The 18835-nt window shown below is 29.4% G+C and overlaps 2 protein-coding genes and 1 long non-coding RNA gene across 7 annotated transcripts in view; 2 read left to right on the top strand and 1 right to left on the bottom strand.

Annotated features, from left to right (window-relative positions):
- Positions 1–15372, top strand: part of LOC114944174 (uncharacterized) — a 40822-nt gene extending 25450 nt beyond the window's left edge. For 2 of the 3 annotated variants that reach the window (XM_085482264.1, XM_029319962.2), the window contains exons 5-8: positions 3955–4154; positions 6701–6813; positions 9280–9472; positions 9823–15372. In XM_085482264.1, coding sequence (XP_085338390.1) covers positions 3955–4154; positions 6701–6813; positions 9280–9472; positions 9823–10103 — 787 coding nt within the window. In that variant the 3' untranslated portion in view covers positions 10104–15372. The remainder of the gene's footprint in view (positions 1–3954; positions 4155–6700; positions 6814–9279; positions 9473–9822) is intronic. The other variant, XM_029319963.2, reaches the window with a different exon arrangement.
- LOC114944186 (uncharacterized) overlaps positions 1–18835 on the bottom strand; it is a 192853-nt gene that overhangs the window by 137415 nt on the left and 36603 nt on the right. The gene's annotated exons all lie outside the window — the stretch shown is intronic.
- LOC114944181 (vesicle-associated membrane protein 3) lies at positions 15925–18742 on the top strand. 3 transcript variants are annotated; one of them, XM_029319970.2, is made up of 6 exons: positions 15925–16125; positions 16234–16283; positions 16614–16664; positions 16983–17215; positions 18188–18263; positions 18573–18742. In XM_029319970.2, the coding sequence occupies exons 1-5, from the start codon at positions 16060–16062 to the stop codon at positions 18223–18225; spliced, it is 438 nt and encodes a 145-aa protein (XP_029175803.2). In that variant the 5' UTR covers positions 15925–16059; the 3' UTR covers positions 18226–18263; positions 18573–18742. The 3 variants fall into 3 exon arrangements, with proteins under 3 accessions (XP_029175803.2, XP_085338480.1, XP_085338481.1); XM_085482354.1 differs by having other exon boundaries at positions 18172–18263; XM_085482355.1 differs by lacking the exon at positions 18188–18263.

The raw sequence follows: 18835 nt of genomic DNA, 5'->3' as shown, positions 1-18835 counted from the left end.
TAATTGTGTTACACATGTATGGCGAATCAAATTCATCAAAATACATAGTGAAAAATTCACGAGAAATTTTATTTTACGATGCGTGATGAAATCGTTACTTCTGGTCGTACTGAAATTAATAATAGATATTCGTACAATCGTGTAACTCATATTATCATTGATACGCGCTATTATTTCTTTATAGTCGCGTTCGACAGATATATTTTGTATCATTCCATTTATTAAATGATGAATAACTAATAAAATAGTATTAAATATTATCATAATATTAATCATTATTTTAAAATATTTTATGACGCGTTTTTCTCATACATTATATGCATATTTGATAATAATTACAATAACAAAGTATATTTCGAAGATAAAAATTTAGTCTTTCTTGTCAAGTCACTTATCGTATTTCTAACGAGAGGATGTTGAACGTACCTGGCAATCTTAAAATTTAATTATAGGAAAAAATAAATTTCACAATTGTGGCAAACAATCGGATCGATGCGTTTATTTATGCGAGATTCTTTCAAAGATCTTGCCGAGGAGTTTCGCATCATTATCCTTCAAGCCATTTAGATATTTTGAAGACTTTTTGCACAGTTCGATCATGACCTTCACTGATATCTCGATGCTGATGCATTGATGTTAAATTGCTAGGAAAAACATCGCTTTCGAAGCAATATTGGATTGATTTAATATGAATTTGTAAATTATTGAAATATATTGTAAATTGTTTTCAAATCTGCAAAATTTTTTCTTTAATTTTTTCAAGTGACGCGATTTTACATTCTTCTTTTATCCAAATAGATTCTTTACAATAGAGTAAGAAAGGAAAGAATATAAAATTATTTAAAATTGTGTTACGACACATTTATATTCCAATTCCGATATTTTAACATTAATAATTAATTTAATATTAATTTGCGATGAATAATATTATATTTGCGTGAATAATTTACGGTTGTCTTGAGATAGATATATTGGAGAAAGAAATGTTGAGAGGGATGCTGAAAATCGATTGACGTGAAGTCGTTAGAAAAATTATTACAGTTATACTTTGCTGAGTTTTCTGTTTCTGTTCTATTCTTTATGAAATTAAAATAAATTATTATCATTACAAATAAATTGTATAAATTATTATTTTCATACAAATTTTTTCTACAAATTCATTTTTATTTATTTACAAAAAGTTTTATTTTATCAAAAAAATGAATAATGCAGAAATATGGAAAATAAAGAAAAATAAGTAAAAAAGAGACAATTTTAAAATTATTTTTGTGCAGAACAGAAATTAATATTATATTTTAGTTTCAACTTTTTAATATTAATTTACATTACATCTGTATTATTTTATAACAATTCGCAATACTTTTTCGAAAAATAACACATTATTTGATCTTTCGGGAAAAACGTTAAAGAAAATCATATAGTGTGCGACTTCGAGATATTACAACATATTCATTTGCTCGAAATAATATTGGTGATGAAGATAAGAGACATAGGAGTTTGCCTTGTTACTTGCTAAAGAAATGTGGATATCTTTCGATCTATCTTCACGTAAATCGCGTAATTGGATATTGCTACAGGCGGAAAATACGTCAGAAAATAAGACGGAAAATGTTCTTGGAAATATAGCGTAAATTCATCGAGATTTGTAGTCTTGACCTTATACAACAGAAAATTAAGTGTAATTTCTGTTTTGAAGAATAAATTCTTAGAAAATATTTGCATGTTCTTATATTAATTAAATTCGAGATATTTATATTTTAATGTGTTTTATTTATAAGAGAAGTTAATATTTTATTGTTGTTGACAAAATAATTTTAATAATAGAATTAATTATACCTATTGTTTGCAATATTGTTTCACCCGTAAATCTAATATGAAATTGCAAATGTATGCACTACTGTATAGTAAATATGTATATACTGCAACAAGATGTGTAATAATTTAGTTAAATGCATCGAGCATTATATGTATAAATGCCAATTAAATAAGCAAGTATTAGTAAATACTGAAATCCTTTCGTATAATTATTCAAATATATATATTTGGAAAATATATTTTGTATGTCTGATATATATTTTATTATAAACTTACATTGTAAATTTATATTAAATTTTAAATATTATAATTTAAATAATATAGCTTAAATATTACATAAAAATTTTATATTTTCTATTTCTTCTTCTTTTTCTATCGTAAAATGATAAATGGTCGATGCGTATGTTTAAGGAATTTTAAACAAACAAATGATTTAACAAATCATTTAAGACTCCATTGACAAGATTCTTTCTATTGATAACAAATGTTTTACTGCTATTTCTGTATTTTTACTGCAGACAAGCACATCGTCGGGAATAATCCCGCGTGGAAACTCTGATATAACATCAGCTCCGTTTTATTTTTGTACTATTGTCTGATTTTAAACATAACGATGGCTCTCGTGTATACTCTTGGGTATATACATGCCGTAACTTTAACGAGCAAGCAAGTTAACGATAAGCCAAACCATATTTTTCTATATATCTTTTTTCCCCTCTTTCTTTAGTTTATTTTACGTGAAAACGATAATTAATAATGTTGTGCTAGTGATTTTATAAAATACTTCGCATGACTAATACACATTTATAAAATATGTCGCATTGATTGTATATGCACCATTAAATTTTTGTAGAATTTTGATCTAATTTAAGAATAACTATGCATCACAGTCCTACGCTAATATTACGATTGACATTTGTAATCTACGAACTTATCAAAGTTAATCTGGCTCAGCCTGTTCGGCCATTAGGGAACGCCGAAACCCACCGGATTGATATTGTATACTGGCGGACGGATAAACGCGATAATTATTACAGTCGATACCAAAGCCGATGGCTTGCTCGAAGTTGTGGTATTGTCGAACAATAACGTTACATGCAACCTATGTACATATAAATGCATATAGACGTCGGTAGCTTATTCCAACAGTATTTTGTTATGCGATCAAATCGATGTTCGGCTAAACGTACACAATATTACCTGGTAACGGAATATAATCGTTGCGGGATTCCAATAAAGTACTTAAAAGATTCTTGAAAAATTAATGTAAAGGATTACACGATGGCTTTGTTAAATTATTTAACTTTAAGAAAATTAATATCAAGAAGATTATTATAAACAATGGTTCTGCTAAAATTTGCGAGGAAGAAACTTCTGTTCTTCCTTTGCAATTCAAAATATATTTGATATTTTTTGCAATATCGAGAGAGAAGTCTCAAAAGGATACATACAATTTATTTGTAACAATCACAATTTGCATTATATGGTTATACCTTTAACATAAGAATAGATAAAGCAACATATACATTTCATTCTGAGAAGATCAAAGAAAATATTGCGATAATTAGTTTATTTAAATTAATGTATTTTAATTATTAATTTTAATTCTTATTTGTGTGATAAATATATTTATGTATTTAGAAGTATACATATGATTATATCGTATATTTATAAAGGCTTCCTACCAACGAATTTCCATAACACTTCACTGAAAGTCAGGGATGTGGAAGGCAGGGAAAAACGAGAATGTATTTTGCATATTTTCGATGATACAGATGAAAGCAAGAGGAAAATAATTATGCATGGATTTAAATAATGTTATAAGTAAAATGTAGGGATATAAAGATTTGTCATGCAAAAGTTACATTTTCTACATTTTTAAAATAATTGTTGATAGCTAAAAAGGGTCACTATACGTGATACAAAATTAATATCATTACGAGTATGAAATTCGATTTATGAGAATACGAATAAATAAATAATTTTTTTTTATAAACGAATAAATAATATTAATTAAGAAAATAACTTTCTTTGTCATTGTAATTTTGCATTGATAGCACTTGTCTATATTTATAAAATACTTGAAATATTTTATTATAATCTTCGCCATTCGCAACATCTTTTTCCTTTTGTTTTCAGAAACAGCAATGTATCGGGGGAGAGATCACCATTTGAGGGCTCTTGTTGTAGCGGGCAAGACGCTAGCATCGATAGCGACATTGAGGAAAGTATTTCAAAATATAGGGTGATCTTGCTGGGAGACTCCGGCGTGGGAAAGACGGCTCTGGTCTCGCAATTCATGACGAGCGAATACATAAACACGTACGATGCCAGCCTAGGTAAGTCTGTGCACCCTCGCATGTAGAACAATGCCGTGACACCCTTGAACAAGACACGTGGGAACTCAAGATTTTCCATTAAAAGGATTGATTATCCTGTACCTTTGATATAGGATTTTGCATCACGACACTTGACGTAATTCCACATATAATGTGTCTTTAAAGTATGGTTACGTATTGGAGAATCATTTCAAGAATTTTTTTCCTTTCTCTTTTTTTCATAGTGTAAATTGTTTATCAAAATTTTTAATTATCTTTTTAATCTTTTATTTATCGAAAAAAAGCAAAGGAATATTCTATATATTTCTAAAGAAGTTAGAAAATTAATTTATAGAAAAATCCCTTTTTTCCTGCGGTAATGTCCTTTGATAAAGACTTTATCTTCTCTCGTCGAGTCGTATTTTCATACTATGTTTAAGCGCAGTCTCACTGCGCGCGAGAATAGAATCGATCAAATGGAACTTTTGCCATTTAATTAACCTTTTTCTGATTTAATTAATTAACTTTTAATTAAAACTAACGTGCTTAAAAACATATGGCGTAACCAATCTCTCAATTCGCGCGCGACACAGACACCGCTACGCCCACTTCTTTGAAAAGCAAAGGTAGTTAATAATAACGCGGAAGCTGAAGAGAGAGAAAAAATTCACGTTGCTGAATCATGCGGCTTTGAAACTCGGCAAGCGCTGTATGAAGGGGCCAATTCTGCATCCTCACGCAATTCCGGTCATATAGCACGTTGCATAGGACTCGCGTTGCAATAATTTCCAGTATATGAACCGAGCTTTCGCACACAGGCGCAATATTGTGCGCTTCGCGTATTCATTCCATACACGTGCGTGAATGTCACGTGTAAGAACGTGCGATGCGCAGTACCGAGAACTTATGCATCCCTTTCGCATGTGCAACTTTCTATCCAGTCAATCTTGATTATTCAAGAGCTTCGCATTATACAAGTCATTGTCGAATTACCTATAAATGACTTCGTATTAAAGTATTTTTGCGCGTCTAGTTGGTTAAAGTAAAAGTTCCAAGTTCTCTAAATTTAATTTTAACAATCTTTTACAGATTCATTTTTACAGTAATTTTTCATTAGATTGCTGTCTTGAATTTAATAATGTTTTTATGTTTAATTTAGTAATGTTTTTATGTTTAATTAATTTGTAAGATTTCTCTTTTCTGCTTGATGTAGATAAAGTGATCTACAAGAATTCTGTTTCTACTGAATTTGTATATGATGAGAAATCTTGGTAAAATTAAAGTCATTTTCTTTATAATTTATTTTACAATATTAAATATATATCTTTGCTATTAAAAGACAGATTAATATCTTTTTAATCCATCTAAAAACATTTTTCCAAAAAAGACAATTTTCTCCACACTATATATTAAAAGAAAAATAGAGTGTCATTAAAATTATAATCTGACAAGGGAGAAATATTAAGTAATAATCATATTTTTTAATAACTCGTTAACTTAGCAGAATATATACTTATTACATATTTTTCTCTGCATTCGATATTTCATATAAAGTGAATCTATACAATCTCTTTTGCAATACTGTAAGCTCAAATGTAACTTACATTTTCCCTCATGTGTTTATTTATCTTCTATTTTGTATTCGAAAAACTTCATATAATTTATAACAAATAAATTCAATAATGCTATCTGAAGATATAAAAAGATAAGGAAAAACAGCTGAAAGGTCGTTTCTCTCAGATAAAGAAATATTTAAAAAAATAAAGAAGAAACACAAATATTGAGTAGAAATTAATTAATCATGACTTGCATTATAATGGACATTTCAATATTTAGCAATTATCGTAGAGGCTTTAAACTATTTGACATACGAGCGTCTCGAAACATCCAATGTATTTATATTGATTCTATATTCATATTTACGCGATCGAAAGTAATAAGTGCATCCATTTGTAAATGTAATGTAAGTTGAGATCGTAAATGACGTTCAAACTCGTACGCGACAAATTATAGAGAGTTTGCATAGTATATTAGTTATACCAAACTAGTTTGACATTCCTTGAAACTTTTGATTGCTTGTTCAAATTTGAACCAATCGTTATATCTTCTATGATGTAAGTTATTTAAATAATTCTGATTAGGTAATTATTTTATACGGCAAAGTTTTACCTTAAAAAAAGGAATAATTCAAGATTACTTCTAACGACAAATAGGAAAAATAGACAAAATTTGACAAATAGCAACTTTAATTCTTTCTGAATTAAGATTGGCATTAAAATCATATAGTTTGTATTTGTTTAGTATAATTTATTACTTTTCTTTGAAGTTTATGTGCCATCAAATGCTGGTATTTACCATCATTATAAATAAAGTACACGAAATAAAATTCAACTCAATGGTTGATTTTTTACGAATAGCGACGAAATTTTTTTATTGTTAAACTTACAGAACATTTCTTTTGTGACGAAATAAATAAAATTGAATGAAAATTTTTATAATATATAATACATTTTTCTTTATATGGCGTGAAGCACAAGTTCAACAATTTTCAACAACATTTAGCATAGACTTTCGCCTTTATGTTGCAGATGACGAGTTTGGGGAAAAAACAGTTTCTATTTTGTTAGATAGTGAGGAATCGGAAATGATCTTTATTGATCATCCGCACGTAGAAATGAGCGTAAGTATTACATTATTTTTGAAATTTATATGTATAAATAATAGTCTTATATATATACAATACATATAAATTTCACATACTTTCAATTAATGAATTTTTATATAAAAATCTGTTTACGACGCTTTGCCTCTGCATATTAATACATATATCTACCAAGTTTTAGATAACTTAGCAAATTTTGCATGGTATTACAGTCTCATTATGTGCGAGCATGAATAAACATTGATTACTAGTATATTAAACTAGCTTCGGTTTTAATAGCTTAAGGGTATTCTATACGCAGTTTCTCGTAACACACAGAATCTTTTCATTGAGTCAATATGGCGTACAGTATTGTCGGGAATGCATAAATTCGTTTATAAATGAAAGACTCGTAGTGACATTTAGAGGTTTTTATCATGTAAATGGTTATGAGAACATCGCTCAATAGATTCTTCTCGTCCAATAATTAATTTTGCTGCGCCCGAGTATTTCACAATTCTTGTGATACAGACAGATTTCTCGGGAATCTGTATTAACGCGGCGTAATTTATAATTGCTATTTTATAATTAAGGAATATAATATTAATAGAGAGACAAAAGAGAAAGAGAGAGAAAGAGAGTAGTATGTATGCGTGTGTATAAAATTTTTCTTATCAATTATATTTTTATCTTCTTTTTCTGTCCCTTTTTCATTTTTCTCTTCTACTACACTGCTTATAAAGTAATATATTAATTAATAATTAATTAATAATAATATATGAAAAAATTAATCATCTAAAAAAATAAGCTAATCTTTATTTTAAAGGTTTTAAAGTTATCTCGTATTCTGTTCATATTTTTTATTACAACATAATATATTTTCAGAATTATTTCTTTAATTTAGTCGAATTAGATTAAGTAAATAATATTTTTTGTTTTGGTTATATATCATGTGCATTTTGTCGATGCACAAATCAGAGCTACTGCAATTATGTGAAAATTGTTTTTCATCTTGTTTGCCGTAGAATGTCTTAATTATTTCTTACGTTATCGCAATAATGGTTTATCCTACGTAATTGCTATGAAACTAGATAAAAGCAAACTCATTAAAAGTGATTAATAAAAGATCAGAGAGTAAAATTAAGAGAGGGATAATTTAAAATGTATGAAAGTTTTGAATTGGATTGCTCAGAGAAATACGTAGAAGAAATTGTAAGAAATTTGTTACAAAGAATGCACTCTATAATTGATATTGAAGAATTATTCTTTCCTTTGTAAATGTATAAATTTAAAGTGCCTTTAACATCAAGTTGTTAAAAACTTTTTTATAGAAAGTAATTGCTAATGTATTTTTACTGATTACCTTGCTTCTACTTTCACGTTACAATGGTATATTAGCGGATATAATTTCTTGAAACTAAATATAAATGCACATCAATAGTTTGTATTAAGTCGCAACAACGGAATTAACTTTCTCTAAAAGTTTGCTTTCATATAATTGAGTTTTGAACAAAATCCCTTCTGAGTACTTCGACATTCATGTTAAATCGACTTCCTTAATCTGAACCATTCTCGGGATTTGTTGAGCTACCTACCTATCTAAGTCCGCTCAGCGTGCATTAATGCGAATTTCATGTACCAAGCCGTAAATCGACGAGGATTGTAACTTTAATATTGTAGTTTAAAAGTTTGTTACATTATTTGTATTTGTGCAATTTGCTGTTTTGCAAAGAATAACGTGATACAGATCCTATAAACAGCAATATGGAAAAGAACATTTAAAGAGATTTTTTTAATAACCAAAATGTAAAACGTGCTTTTATATACGAATAATATAAATCATAATTAAAACATTCGAAAGTTTCAGATTGCTTTATAATATTATTTAATAGATGAAATTGTGATCATCATTGCTGTAAAAGTCGTGATTAAAATTATTATTAAACTAAAAAGGTAATTGTTGATTTAAATTTAAAAAAATAAACACTTTTTTGACGTCTAGTTTATTTTCTCGCCTATACAATATGCTGTAACTTGTCATATTATTTCTAGATTATGGAGTTTTATTCGGTCAAAGCTTTAACTCATTGTCAGTCAAACTTTAAAATCTTCTGTCACGCATTTTGAACTTTTTATTTTTTATTTTCTTCTGCAAATATCTGCTGAATACATTGTCAAACTCTTAATACTATTCTTCTATTTCAATATCAATTGCAAATATATATTTCGAATAATATTTTCCGTTATTTTGTGGATTATTCATCTATATAACTAATAGTTTAATTTATCATAATATTTAACATCTAATTTGATATAAATAATTATCTTTTTAATGAACAAAAGAAATAAAAGAAAATCATGTAAAATATACATATATATTATTCCTAAATTTATAAAAGCAGATATTTCACGTCCGCATGATATTTAAGCGTTTAATGTCATTCAATCTCATTTTATGTGATTAATGTCAATTAAAATACAAAAAATTTTTGGGAAACCCTTTAGGTCGAAAACTCTCTGTCGACATACGAGCCACATGCCTGCATCGTGGTTTATTCAATCGTTTCACGTACGAGCTTTCAAGTGGCTGAAGAGATACTAAATTATCTGTGGCAAGAACATTACACTCAAGAACATACGGTCATCGTCGTCGGCAACAAGTCCGATCTCGCGAGAAGTCGGACAATTCCGGCAAATGGTAAAAAGATATTGCGAATAAAACGAAATAGTATTTTCAGACCAAGTTTTCGCTTTTTTTCTACGTACTTGTCACTATTTGTCTGTGCTTATATAATTTTTAGCTTTAAAGAATGGGAAATTTAATTTGTAATAAATTATAATATTTATTCACATAAATTATATTATATATGCACAAAAAGAGTACTGAAGTAAATAATTTCTAATTAAAAGTGATAATTATTATTGGATTTAACCACTCTTTATATTTTGTATAAATAATTTAAAATCGGCCGAATGTAATCAGACTTTTAGTCGACTTTATTCGGTATTTCGCGCGCAATTTCAATTAATCATTGCAATTTGTTGAAGATGGGAAGCAGTTGGCCACGTCGCGCGAGTGCAAGTTTATTGAAACATCCAGCGGGCTCAAGCACAATGTGGACGAGCTTCTGGTCGGCGTTCTGAAGCAAATCCGCCTAAGAGAGTCCCGCGAAAAGAAACTTCGGCGTCAAGGTAGCAAGGGCAAACTATTGTCGAAGTTGCACAATAGCAAAACCGTTCTGAGCCTGAACCTCGCTAGAGAAATTCTCAATAAGATGTGCTTGAACGACAGCAAGAGCAAGAGCTGCGAGAACTTGCACGTACTGTGAAATATTGCGACGGGATAAAAGGGAGAGAAAAGCAGAATTCGAAGGGGAGAGTTTCTCCTTTTTACGATCGAGGATTGTTCCACGGAAACGTGAACGCTAATCGAGATCGAGAAGGTAAACGCGGCGATTTTCTACGCGAGGTGTTACATGATATTTTCATTATTTTTTATCCAGGCGGATTATGAGCTTTGTGTCACTCCAACTTCGGAGAGAACTTTTTTCAGTCGAGAGGTCGTATAACGATTTTACGACTCGCGCACTGATTATGTATCCTGGTAAGGAGCCGTTGTTACGACCTACGTATTCTATGTTCCTGTTTCTTTGTTCTTGCAGCGCGTTCCCGACCAACAGACCTCTGACATTATCCAATGCATTCTTATCGCGCAGAGAGGCGCCAGAGCAGCAATTCGCACTGATTTAAAACACACGCGGAACTTTCCTTTGTGTATCATTAACTTCACTTCCATTTTCTATGAATCGGAATTAACGTGCGACAAAAAAAAATACAGGCGAACAAATTTTACATTCTAGCTTTTTTTAAACGTTGCGAAGAAGATGACATTTAGCAATATCACAGGAGTTTTCTATAATTTTATACATCAAAGAATATCAATTTTGTGATAGTAAAATTACATTTAACTTCTGACAGCTTACAAAAATATTTAAATTTGATAATAAATAAATTATTTTCTTATCAAGCATAATTATTTTTTTCATATTTTGTTTTGTTTAATACGATAATGAGGTTTTAATAATAAAAGAGTACAAAAGAAATAAAGGCCGGTAAAAAGATTATTTTGTTTCGCTATCTAATATTATTCTTTTCGCAATAGATGAGTCTTCGTGATGGATTTAATAAATTACGAATTAAAATATACATATATATATACTAAGCCTTGTAAAACGCCCAAGCAATGTATCCCTTGGGAACGTGCCTCGAGAAGAAAAAGAACACAGGTGGATGTACCTGATTAAAGGATTAAGTGGGCTCTCAACTTTCGCCGTCTCGTTTTCTCTTCTCATATATGCTCATACAAAGTCCAAGAGTAACAGTGAGAGCCGATTGAGCACGAAGTGGATACAGAGCTCCAATATACGTTATCGTGATTACAGTAGTAAGACCCGCAACATGTATATGTGTGCATGTGAGTTTGTGCGCACGAGCTAGAAGTTAGAGTATAAAAGATTAACAATCTTGGACAGGATCTGTTTCGTTCGGGCGCGAGATGATGAATGACGGCGCAGGTAAAAAAAAAAAATTTTTTTAATACTGACGTGCCGTCACTCTGCAATGCAGCGATTTGATTATTTATTAGAACCTAATGAGAGTCGCATGTGTGTTCGATCCCACGCAAGTGCGGCGCTCCGATAATTGCGTTTCGTGAATAAAGCCTTTGACTGACGCGATCGCTGGCCAAATATTCCTCGATGTTCCAAAACAAATTTTTTAATAATATAATGAATCTGGTGAGATGATAAAAAAGAGTTGATGCTCCACAATATAGCGTTGTTTTTGTAAAAAAAGTTGATTAATTTTTAATCTATTTAGTTAGTGTAGAATGAATCTTTGAATTAGAATAATTTATTATATTAGTTTAATTTAATTTTCTTATAGCGGAACGCGTCTCGTTCTGTAGATGCAAAATAATTGTAGAGAGTAATTATGATGTGTGTACGCAGTATGTGTGTGTGAAATATTTAATTAAAGAATTGATCAACAGGAAGTTTATCAAATTGAGTTGTACACATATCGAAACTTTTATTTAGCGAATATTTGGCAAATAAATGCATCGCAATTACATAATGATGACCACGACGTTCTCACAGAATTTTTTGAATATATTTATACGTATTTTGTCGTTCATTGAATATTATAGCGGAAGTAAAAATATGAGAACTAAATAAGTGAGAAACGAAAATTTAAATAATAAGAAATGATATTTCCATAACTATTTTTCGTTCTTTACATTTTACAGTACTAAATATATAACTTGAACTATTAAATATTTTGACTTTCTAAATAAACTAACAATTAAATATAAAATATCATTTATTATTATTTATACATAAATGCCTCAATATTAATTCGAATTGCAGTAAACATTATAACAGAATTATATTCCAATTATAATTACAAATAAATCAAGTAAAGTATATAATTATATACAACTAGCGTTTTATAAAAGGATAAAAAAACTGATGTTCGTTAGATATTTGCAAAACAATGTCGTCTACATAATTGATCATTAAAATGGAATAAAGTGAAAATTCACTTTATTATTGATGGCCATATAATATGATCACATGATATTTAATAACTGTTCTAAGTCACGTATATGTATATCATTTTATTACGCTGGACGCAGGTTTCGTCCGATTGCGACGCTGGTCGTCTTTCACTTTATAAAATGTAATCTGTCGTATTATAATAACGATACATTTCATATAAAATAAAATAACGTTTATAAATGGAACAGTGTTAAAGGTCAGGTCTGACATTTCTCTGCTGCATTATTTTATAACTTATTGCATTACCTAAATTTTCATTCTCTGCCTACACATATATTTACAGCTATGATTATATTCTTAGATAGGAATAGCTAATTGGAATTACTTAATTAAAGTTGTAATGCACTCCAACAAATCTAAAGTGCTATCTGTATTTCATCATTGCGCACCAACATTGCAATTAGCATTAATCATCATAATCTTCTATTTAGCAAAGTAAATATACTGTCACATTTGCAAATACAGATTATCAGAAAAAATATGCGCTTGTAAATTGTTCCTTTTAATGTTTTTATAATTTTATGTGCATAATATTTCACTCATATTTGAATATAAAAGAAACGAAGTGATATTATTTTTTTATTGTGTTACGACTTATTCGGGTTTAAATTAGAAAATTACGATTATTCATAAAAATTAAATTTCCTGATATTTTCCAGCGATGAAATAATTAAATTATTATTTTAAATCTTGATGAATATATGAGCGAAAATATAAATGCATTTTTGTCGAGTTTTATAAAATATGTATATTCTATCTTTCTTTGTGTTTTATCTTCATAATTATCTAAATCTAATACAACTCAATAATTCCTAAGAATTATCTGTTATAATTATATAAATGAGAGGCAAGTCTCAATCGTTGTTATAATCCCGAATTAATCGGTCCTTTAGATAAGTATATATTTAAGACTCTTCTTCAAGATCGCTCATAAGACTGTATTCCTAATGCTCGCAAGTTCCAGTTTAATTTATGAACTTCGTATATAAATAAACTAAGCGCGTAAATTAATTTAGCTTGCAACTCTAATACAGAGAGCACGCAAAAAATAATTTTTTGACTGCACTAAATTTATTGTGTAAAATTTATCTGTCGAATTTCTCTAGATAGATGTAAAGATTTGAGACGTTTTGCACTTTATCAGAGCGATGTCGATCTATCGACGAGACACTCTCGCTTTTTATCTCCCTCTTGAGATGTGACTGTGTGTTCCAATGCGTAATTTATTAATTATATCATTCGCCACGCTTGTTGATGGAAAACAATGCGTTCAAGTAGACGCGGCCTAAAGTCGTATAAAAATGGAATTGGAGACCGAGACGTCTCTGACGAGCACATATACCTAATTATATACGTATATACGTACATATACATACATTTGTAGACATTGCGATTATAATATTTGCGTAAATATTATTTTGAGATAAGCGTAATGTATTTATAATCGCGTCGCGATAATGCGGCGCGTATCGAAAAATCATGCTGTAAAACGGTGCTACACATATCGGTTCACCTGGCTACTCTTATCAAGAGAGCCGTCTTTCGTTTTTTTAACGTGTATATGGAAGTAGTTACAGACCAATATGCGGGTATTAAAACGAGAAGTGTGACTTTGGCTTCAAGTTTAGATGTTTTGTCTGTTGTAATTCTTTTCGTGGATTACTATGATCTTAAGGTCGGTGCGTGTTGAACTGAAAATGTATTATTTATATATTATTTATATGGAAGCCGAAACGAGGAACGAATAATTATCGTTTTGCATGAATAATACATTCTAAAAATTATGCAAAAATGTAATATTGTAATTTCATATTGCTTTAGTTAATGCAAACATATCAATCAATGAAAAATCTTTAAATTGAATGTTGTTATATTTATTTTAAATCTATGTTCTTTCTTCAGTTTTAAAATGTGTTTTTATATTCTTTTTTTCACTTGAACTTTATTAAAATTTTTATTTATTAAGTTAACTTTGTAATTTAAAATTTTTTTTCCAATACAATGTTCAAGATTTGTGCAATTTATATGCAATTTTTGCGTTGAGCAATTTTATGCAATTTTATACAGAATTTTCCATCTACGTAACGTGGATTCACATGATAATTTTTGAAAATTGGATTATTCATGCGAATTGGAAAAATATCCCTCTATAAAGTACAATATTATATTGTATATATTAAAAGAAGAAAATTCGGAAGCAAATATGTGCGTTAATATAAAAGTGAAGGCCGACTTTCAATTTTCAGTGGAACTTAAACAGTGTGTTTGTGTGTGTGTGTGCGTGTGTGTGTGTGCAAAATATATCAATCTCTTCCAAAGAGAACCGTGAGAATAACAAATCAATGTAAATCAATAATATCGACGCATGTATCATTTACCTTATGAAACTGAAACTATAGACATACCTCAGCAACAAAGATATCCCCGCCAAAGCTCGTCTATTTTTATAAAATTATGTATAAATATATACTCATACTCTCTCTCTCTATCTTTATCGTGATCTAATATTTACGTGAGGTGCGATTTTTACTCTACTATAAAAATATTTTTATTAAGGAAGTTTCCTAGTATGTGCATGGGGAAGTCATTACATTTTTGTAATTTGACGACGTGAATACAAATAACGTTATCTTTAATTTTTAAAAGCACAGTTTAAATAATAATATAATTTATATAAAACATTTTTAACAAATATCTTATAATTATTTGTCTTCTGTTTTCTTTATGTTGTTCTTTATATGTATATATACACAAAAATTATTTTATTTTTAGTAATAAAACTTTACAATAATTTTATGAAAACTATACACTTTACACTTTACTCTTTATTATAGTTGTTTTAATTCAATATCTTAATCGTGTAAAATATTTAGAAAATATTTGTTCGTTGTACTGTAATGTTTTTTGCGAACCCTTGCGCGTCTATATGACAATCAAATTATTTTTTATTGTTCGCGCTATATACTATGTATTTCTCTGTAATTAAATATAAATGTTTACGTCAAAATAAAAGCAACATACAAAAAAATAATTATTTTCTTAATACTTAATCTAAGTCCTGCGTTAAATCTTAAATATGTCACATACTCTGTCATCGTATCATGTTTTAAAAATTAGTTATTACAACTAATTTTATTACATAAAATAAAATTATTAATTTAATTTAGCATAAAATATGTTTGAGTATAATGAAAAATTAATTTTGCTTTTCATGTGTAAATTGCTCCACGAGATACTGCCCTCTGCTATATTGATCTACAGTCTGAATACTGAACACCTGTTACAAAACCGGTAAAACAGGATGGTGTTTATTAAAATGACTGACTATTCGTGAACAGTAAAAAACTCTTAACGGTAAAAGATCAGTTAAATGTGCAGATATTTATAGTTCGCGTAAGTATATTTCGTTAAAGACGTAGTCATTTCCTTATTGTACTTGTCAATTACTTACAGACACTACTTCTAAAACACTACTTTGCTATAGTATATTGATCCATATAGTCTGTGTATTCAAGCTGTTCCAAAGCCGGTAAAACAGGATGGTTTCTGTCAAAATGGCTGAGTATTCGTGGATGGTTAAATTGCGAATGGTAAAAGAAATTAATTAATTGTGCGAATCGATTATTTGGAGGCCGCGTGCAACGCGTGGATTGATTTTCCTGGAGACATGTTGTCGTCCGGTAAACGCAGCTTATCTAAAGAGGACATCAGAACTGCGAATAAAGATGAGAGAGTGAGTATTCTTCATCAATGTGCCAGCATGCACGTCAAACACGCAATACCCTGAAATGTCGGCATACTTGGCGGGAAATTTGACATATCTATATTTGTTGTTTCGCAGGAGACGCTATTGGAACATGACAGTGATTGCGACGAGGAAATGTTATTTACGTAAGATAACAAATTTAATTTCTAATTACTTTTGTGATTCATTAAAAAAAATTCTGTAAAAGTGTTGCAAGAGCCAAAATTTGTTCGAGAAAATACTATACAAAAATTAATACAATACAAATGTCTGTTCAACAAAATAATGATTATTATATCCTTAATTTAAAGTACTATTTTTATTTCTGTTTTAAATTTCAATATAAGTTCTTAATTTTATTATAAATTTATTGTTTGTTTATTAATGTATTATATCTGACAAATTTGGCTTTCGTCACATTTTTCCAGAAATTATTTCAATAAATTCAGATGTACTGATGTCTGATATAATTACAGTCGGCCGAGTACGTCAAATGGGGATGAAAGAGTCGACAATAAAATGGATAGGTCAGTAAATAATATACTTCTTATCTTTTAAGAATTTCGATAAATTTAAAAAGTGCATACTATATTATCTAATTAAAATACTCTCAAATAGAATGCATAAAATGCTTTAAATCAGAAGATAAAATTTTGTTTATCAATTAAGTATTACATGGTCAAACTATATTTATTGTGATCAGTATCCTCTAACTGATATAATTACAGCATGTTTAATATGTTTGAAATGCAATGCTTAATTTTAATTTTAAATTATTTCGCGTTGACATAATATGTTTAAGTGAAATTAAGCAAACGATTGGTAAATATCCGTTTCATTTAAAGCGTCAAGCTGCAAATTGAAGAGGTGACAGACATAATGCGGGATAATGTTCACAAAGTGATGGACCGCGGCGAGAGGCTGGAGGATCTACAGGAGGCGAGTGATCGTTTGAATATGGCTGGTAACGAGTTTAGAGAAGCGGCGAGAAGAGCACAACGAAAAGCGTGGCTACAGAATGTCAAATCGAGGATCATTATTATCAGCATCACTACGACAATCGTGCTTTTCATTGTTGGTAAGAAATAATATTAATAGCAACGCGATAACGCGTGGAATGTATCTTTTGTTCATCTAAGAGCTAACGTAATATATCTCACATATAACTTCTTTACATATATACTTTTTTACATAACTCTTTAAATATTTTTTTAAGCAACTTTGTGACTTTATTGTGTCTCGCAATTTGCATACGTGTTTTTTGTTTGGTTTCTTCTCATTTTATAAGATCTGTTACGCAAGTACATAACATGCTGTATAAATAATGGGGAATTAAAATTACTGACGGTTCAGTTTTGTGAGTCGAAAGTAAATGTATAAATTAAGAGTTTAACAAGGCTCTGTAATATAAATATAAATTTAAAGTCTAAGACAGGCAATAAGAGTCAAATCGCGGATGACAGTGCGTTATTCAAACGAAACTAAATTTTTTTCGTTAGAATTAAATACCTGCGCACAAGGAACCAAATTTTACTTGGTCACGGCCAATTTTAAATCTTGTTTTAAATTTTAAATTTAGTTTCGTTGGAATAACGCACTGTCATCCGCTATTTGGCTCTTATTGCCTGTCTTACACTTTAAATTTATAAATGTATAAAGATTGTATGTAAAGTATGGTATGTGAAAAAAACAACAAAAAATATGTAAAATAAGTTATACAACATGAATAATTGAGAGACAGATACTTGTTTTATAAGTCTGGAATTCAACAAGCTGAATACTTGCATCTGAAGTAAATTTAACGCATCATACTTGCAAACTTATTTTATGCATAATTAGTTATATTTTATCCTATCCAATTCTGTACATTTCTAATTTTTCACAAGTTTTGGCACAATATATAAATGTATAAAACTTTCTGCTCACTTTTAAACCCAAGTGACGATGATTTGAAAACTTTGAAATATAAATATTAAATTAATGTTAATTTCATTCAGTCAACCTTTGGAGTTAAATACTCTCTAGTTAGATTAGCGCGTGTCGTTTTCAGTTTTGGACATCATGGTGCTTTACCTGGTTCTCAGATAGCGAGCACGAAGTTTTGAGCCTCGATCATTCTCTGTAAGGTACATGACTTTTCACATTTTCCCTGAACTCCGCATAATAAGGTTTTTGTTCAGAGGCTATCGGCTACAGTAATAATCGCGCATTTGAAAGTCGTTAAAGTGTTTTTATCGTGTTACGCAATGTTCACGTGTAATTTGCAATTTATTCTGCGCACATATATCAAAATTTTCTGCTCTTGCTCGCTTCTTTTTATTACATTTTTCGTCTTTTAATAGCGTAGTAAGGTGCGGTTTCATTATGTAATCATCGTCAATGAGTTTATGGTGCGATGTGAGGGATCTTTAATCTTCTTTTTTATTTCTTTTTAGTATCCATCGTCGTGAAGTATACATAAACGTGATGCCTAGACCTGAGGGACCGTCAATCTATTATCTACATCGTTGTATATAAATATTTTCTTCCTATAAATTAATTATATGTATATTTATATTTAACATAATAATCTGTATAAATATATCTTCTACTATTTTTGTGTAAATCTTGTCATTTTCATACATTATATCATCGTAAAGATTGTATTGTTTGTTTATAGTAATGTTGCACAAAAAATATAATAATAATTTGAGACAAT

Source organism: Nylanderia fulva, unplaced genomic scaffold (genome assembly GCF_048542155.1).
Source record: "Nylanderia fulva isolate GAGA-0341 unplaced genomic scaffold, ASM4854215v1 Scaffold20, whole genome shotgun sequence".
Lineage (NCBI taxonomy): Eukaryota > Metazoa > Arthropoda > Insecta > Hymenoptera > Formicidae > Nylanderia > Nylanderia fulva.
This window is presented reverse-complemented; position numbering and strand designations above follow the sequence as displayed.